Below are 6,000 nucleotides of genomic sequence, written 5' to 3'. Positions count from 1 at the left end.
CCAAGAATGCCACATATCATGGCATATTCATCTTCACGTCTCATCACCTCAATAGAGCATTTGCACTCAGTCAGCTCTACCAGTCACATGTTCATGGTAGTACAGGGAAAATAACTGAGCAGCAAATTCATAAAGATTACTAAAGAAAAAAATCCAATGGTGCCTTCTTTTCAGTGCTCAATGTAATATCCTAATCCCAGGAATGAAAAGAAACTCTTCAAACAAAGTAAGGATTACCCATCCTGCTAATACAAAACCTGGTTAGCAAGGGAAACTGCTCCCTGTGAGAAAGACCTTTTGGGGTGACTGGTCACTTGAGTGAGCTTAAGGATCTTGAACTTGAATTCAATGCTTTTTCAGCAAAGTGTTGACTGACTTGTCCCCTTTGTCAATAGGTCTTCAGTTTGAGCACCTTGGAAATGCGTTCCTTTGCACTGGAATAGATGAGGTATGAGCCATCTGCTGTGTGGAACTTTTCCCAGTCTGTGCATCCATATGTTGGGAGCTGATGGACTGGAACAAAACTTTCATAACCCTGCCACCTACAAGAGAAAAACAAAAGGTCTCTCAGCGACTGTTCGGTCAAACTTTATCTTTTATGTTTCAGAATGTGCTCACACCAACAACAATGTGCATTTATGTAGCAATTTTATCATAATAAAGCATACCATGGGGCACCTCCAGAACATTATCAGATAAAATTTGACACCAACCCAAGTGAGGAGATATTAGGACAAGTGAAAATAAGATGGAATTAAAGGAACACCTTAAAAGGAGGAAACCGAGGCATTGAGGTAGGATTCTTTAAGTTGGGAATTTTCCAGAACTCTGGATTGAGAGAGTAGAAGGAACAGCTGCCAATGGTGGAGCGACCAAAACTGTTGATGCTCAAGAGATCAAAATTGGAGCTGGTCCCAGGAATTAAAGAGAGAGGGAGGTGCCAAAGCTGTGGAGGGATTTAAACGTAAGGACAAAAATTTAAAAATTGAGGTAGAGGCAGGCTGGCAGTCCATGCAGCTCAGTAAGCACAGTGAGAACAACTGAACAGGACTTTGCATGGGTTACATTCAGTCCTGACATTCTCTCCTGTGTGAGATAGTACACTCACCTGTATATAACACTGTTTAAAAAAAACTTGGAGCCATCAAAAGAGTTGGCCACGACCAGAAAACTGTCATCACCCACAGTGAAGAACTCCCAGTCAACTGCACTGTAACAGAAAGGAGATTAGAGCCAATGAGACCACAGTAAAATCCCTAATCTCTATTAGAAGTTATCATACAATATAAGTTCCTGGTTCTTCCAGGATTCCTTCCTCTAAAGCTTGTTATCATATAGATGCATAAGGGATAACTGAGATATTTGAGATATTCCAACAGGATCGCCCCTCCAAGTTTGCCTACAAGCCTCACAACATCCTGACTTGGAACAATCTCACTGTTCCTTCACTATCACTGTGCCAATATCCTGGAACTCTCTCCCTAAGTGCACAGTGAGTGTCCCTACACCCCCAGGACTGCAGCAGTTCAAGACGGTGCCTCACCATCACCTTCTTAAGGGCAGTTAAGAATGGGTAATAAATGCTGCACTAACCAACACTGCCCCCTTTTTGTGAAAGAATGAAAAACAGTGAAAGGATTTGATTGTGAAGACAGAGAGAAAGTATTTTACATTAGCATCAGAGATTTATGGGTGATCTTATAGAGGTTTATAAATTCATGAGGGCTATGGATAAAGTGAATGGTAGATATCCTTTCCCTAGGGTGGGGGATTTAGAGACTAAGGGGCATATTTTTAATGTGAGAGCAGAAAGATTTAAAAAAGACATGAGGGGCAATTTCTTTACACAAATGGTGGTTTGCATGTGGAATGAACCTCCAGAGGAAGTGGTGGATGTGGGTACAATTACAACATTTAAAAGACACTTAGATAGGTACATGAATAAGAAATGTTTGGAGGGATATGAGCCAAGCACAGGCAGGTGGGACTAGTTTAGTTCAAGATTATGCTCGGTATGGACGGGTTGGACCGATAGGTCTGTTTCCATGCTGTATGACTCTGTGACTCAATGGTGGCAGGATCCAAAAGCAAAGGGGACAGAACCCTAAAACTAGGATTAGGCCATTCAGAGTGATGTCAGGAAGCACTCCTTCCTGCAAAGGGGAGTGGAGATTTGGAACACTCTCCAACAAAAAGCTGCTAAGTGGGCAGAAATAGCCGATTTCTGTTCCTATGCGTTTGCTTTGGAACTGACGCACCAAGTGAATATCTATTTACGGTGTATAACATTGCAAGGGTTTAGATACAATAGGAAAGCCGCATTCCGCTCAGTTAAAGGATCCATTGTAAAGTGTGTGGAGAAGGGTTGCTTGGATTCAGGGTAAGAGTTCAGTGGGAAACATTTTCACTTAGAATATGGTCAGGTTCTGGAACTCACTGTTTGAAAATGTGGTCAATGCTGTAATCTTTGAAAAGTTTTGTAAGCTATTGATAGTCACTTGAAGTACTGGAACCCACAAGGCTATGAACTGCTGGCAAGTTGAACCGAACCTGGATAGTACTTTTTTGGATATTACAGGGAGGATAGGCCCAGTGGCCTCTCTCTGAGCCATAAAATTTGAATACACGTACAAATAGATTCAAGAACAGCTTCTTCCCCACTGTTATCAGATTTTTAAACGGACTTCTCCAACATTAATTCTGATCTCTCTCTCTCTCTCTTTCTCTCTCTGCACCTTCTCTGTGGCTGTAACTCTCTGTAATTCTGCACTCTCTTCTGCTACCCTGATGCACATTGTATGGTATGATCTCCCTGCAAAGCATGCCAAACAACACTTTTCACTGTATCTCGGTGCATGTGACAACACTAAATCAAATTTCTACAATTCCATCAAGTGTGATAAAATCGAGATGGAAAAAGAATAGCAGGGCACAGCCACTGGGTGGTGCTGTCGACAGGCAAACTCTCAGTGGTTCCAGTGAAGTTACTCCGAGGCTGCAGGATCAGCAACCCAATATTCAATCGGACACTTTACAACCTTCCGGACTCGGCACTGAATGGATCCCAATTTCAGACCGTTATCTCTGTTCCCTCTCTAACTTTCCTTCCTTTCCCTTTGCTTGTTTAGGTTTCATTTTCAGTCAGCAGCAGCTGGACACACCTTTCATTCCTTTGAAAAACTCAGCAGGTCTGTCAGCATTTGCGGAAGTAAAGCACAGTTAACATTTCGGCTTCAGAACTTCTGAAGAAGGGTCACTTGAGCCAAAGCGTTAATTGTGCTTTGTCTCCACAGATGCTGCCAGTCCTGCTGAGTTTCTCCAGCAATTTCTGCTTTTGTTTCTGATTATTGCATCCGCAGTTCTTCAGTGTCTTCTTCTTTCATTTCTTTGTTTATTTGCTTGCCCTGTCACCATTCTATTTGATCCTGGAGGTCCAACTCTGTCATTCTATTTCTCCTGTATTCCACCCTTGCACTGAACCTCCTTTTGCCCGTGTCTCCACCTGCTCCTGACTCAAAACCTAGGTACATAAACAGTCCCATGCTGAACATTAGCCCAACACTAAGCCCAACTGCCTATCCTGGCCCTATATCCCTCCAAACCTTTCCTATTCATGTCCTTATCCAAGTGTTTTTTAAATGTTGTAATTGTGTTCGCATCCACCACTTCCTCAGGAAGTTCATTCCACAAATGAACTGCCCTCTGTGTAAAAAAAAATTGCCGTCATGTCTTTTTTAAATCTCTCTCCTCTCACCTTAAAAATATGCCCCCTAGTCTTGAAATCCCCCACCCCTGAGAAAGGACAGCAGCCATTCACCTTATCCATAGCCCTCATGATTTTATAAACCTCTATAAGGTCACCCATCAACCTCCAACATTTCAGTGAATAAAGTCCCAGCCTATCCAGCCTTTCTTTCGAACGCAAACTTTCCGTACCTGGTAATATCCTGGTAAATCTCTTCTGAACCCTCTCCAGCTTAATAATATCCTTCCAAAACAGGGTGACCAGAACTGGACGCAGTATTCCAGAAGATCTCTAACTTTCTCCCAGTTTCTAAGGTATGCTCACAGAGTTGAGATCTAAACTCTGCTTTTCTTTCTCTCAACCATGACCTGACAGGTTTCCCTGGCCTTTTCTGCTCTTATTTCAGTTGACTTCCAAGTTGAGAGTTTCAGTTTTGTTAAATCCTGCATTCTCCCACACCCCTCTTGCCTTCCCCAGCCCCACGGTCAAATCTCCCTTATTTTATTTCCTTACATTGCTCACCCTGGATGCTGCTGTAACATGACCACTAGTGTATATAGACAATGGCACTTGTTTGCACATAGATTTCTCATAATTGTCCCTGAGATTTGATTGAATGTTAATATAAATCAGCGCACACAGAGTAGGCTTTTTAATTAAAAAAAACTATTGCTTGTGCTAATCTAAAGTAAACCAAAACATATTTGGAACAGGTGGGCCTAAATAATTTGTGTACAGTTTAATGTGCATTGTTACTTTTATATTAAATTGTGTGTTAAGGCAGCACCATTAAAATCCTTTGTTCTAAAAAGCCAAACCTTGTTTCATTTGGCATTTAATCGCAAGCCTCACATCTTTACGTGCTGTCATTAGTTTCAGGGTGTACACCGGCATTTTGCCCTGGAGGCCTTTTCATGCGTGAGACACACAAACAGCACTCGCAGAGATTTAGGCACAGAAGATCGATGGGTCAGCTTCCCAAAAGTGATGCATTCGTCAGAACAAAGACAAAGGAGCCGTCTCTTTACTGCGATATGAGCAGTAACTGAATCTCCAAGAACAGATGGTGGAAGCTCACCCACCAGCAGGGGGGGATAAAGACCTGCAATCATTGAAAAGATTCCCTCCAGTGTGGAAACAGGCCCTTCAGCCCAACAAGTCTACACCGACCTCTGAAGAGCAACCCACCCAGACCCACCGACTAATGCACCAAGCATTATGGGAAATTTAGCATGGCCAATTCACTTGGCATGCACATCTTTGTGATTATGGGAGGAAACCGGAGCGCACCCACACAGGCACGGGGAGAATGTGCAAACTCCACAGAGGCAGTTATCCGAAGCTGGAATTGAACCTGGGACCCTGGTGCTGAGAGACACTACTGTGCCACCATGCCACCCATTTAGGGGCTTGCCGCCTGCAGAGAAACCCAGTCAGAGCTCCATTGCTGTTTTGAACCTCCCGACCCCAAAATCTTGTCACCACCACTTCACTAGGCATCAAATCCCCCTCCCCAGTTTGAGAACCGCTGATCTAGACTATCATGAACCAGTGCAGTCAAGATTAGGGTGGTGCTGGAAAAGCACAGCAGGTCAGGCAGCATCCAAGGAGCAGGAAAATCGACGTTTCGGGCAAAACCCCTTAATCAGGAATCTGACGTGAACTAGTGCAGTGCTGAGGACTTGACAGGCTGTAAGAGGTGCCACCTTCTGGATGAAAGGTGTTAAACCAAGCCCTCCTCAGCTGGACATAATATTTCACCAAGAGGAGCAGGGTGGGATCCTAGTGGTCACCTCATGGATATTTGTAGGAATTTCCTGGTTGGTGTACAGCCTCCATTGCAGCAGTGACTACACCTTGAAAGCACTTTATCGGCGAGAAGGGACTTCTGGGGCAAGCCAGTTCATGCAAGGTGCTATAGAAATGTAAGACACACTTTCTTTTCACACCACTTTTCCAAGACAGCTGGTTCTTGGCTCCTCTGCATACCCGCTCCCAAACAGAGTTACCCTACCCTAGCAAAAGGTAACTAGTTGAAATACTTTAAATATACTTCCTGAATTCAGTGAAAGGCAGGTTTAGAAAAGTGTGGGAACCACAGGATCAAAAGCAGGCCATTCAGCCCTTTGAGCTGATCTATACCTGAATTCTACCTCCCGCCTTGGTTGTGGAATCCTTCGTGACCAGAGCCAACAAAGACCTATTTTGAAGTTTCTAATTGATTCCTGGCTTCAACATCTTTTATGGGGTAGTTT

At 43.5% G+C, this 6,000-nt stretch overlaps 1 protein-coding gene across 1 annotated transcript in view; it reads right to left on the bottom strand.

The window, feature by feature from the left end:
- LOC122551909 (thrombospondin-type laminin G domain and EAR repeat-containing protein) overlaps window positions 1-6,000 on the bottom strand; it is an 89,530-nt gene continuing 83,530 nt past the window's right edge. Inside the window, exons 11-12 of the mRNA XM_087988598.1 lie at window positions 1,109-1,210; window positions 1-542 (exon numbers count right to left, since the gene is read on the bottom strand). Coding sequence (XP_087844724.1) covers window positions 389-542; window positions 1,109-1,210 — 256 coding nt within the window. The 3' untranslated portion in view covers window positions 1-388. The remainder of the gene's footprint in view (window positions 543-1,108; window positions 1,211-6,000) is intronic.

The sequence above is a fragment of the Chiloscyllium plagiosum genome, unplaced genomic scaffold (assembly GCF_037043375.1).
Source record: "Chiloscyllium plagiosum isolate Xiang-an unplaced genomic scaffold, Cpla_swu_hap1 HiC_scaffold_7, whole genome shotgun sequence".
Taxonomy (NCBI): domain Eukaryota; kingdom Metazoa; phylum Chordata; class Chondrichthyes; order Orectolobiformes; family Hemiscylliidae; genus Chiloscyllium; species Chiloscyllium plagiosum.
Note: the sequence above shows the minus strand (reverse complement) of the source record. Positions and strands in the feature narration are given on the sequence as shown.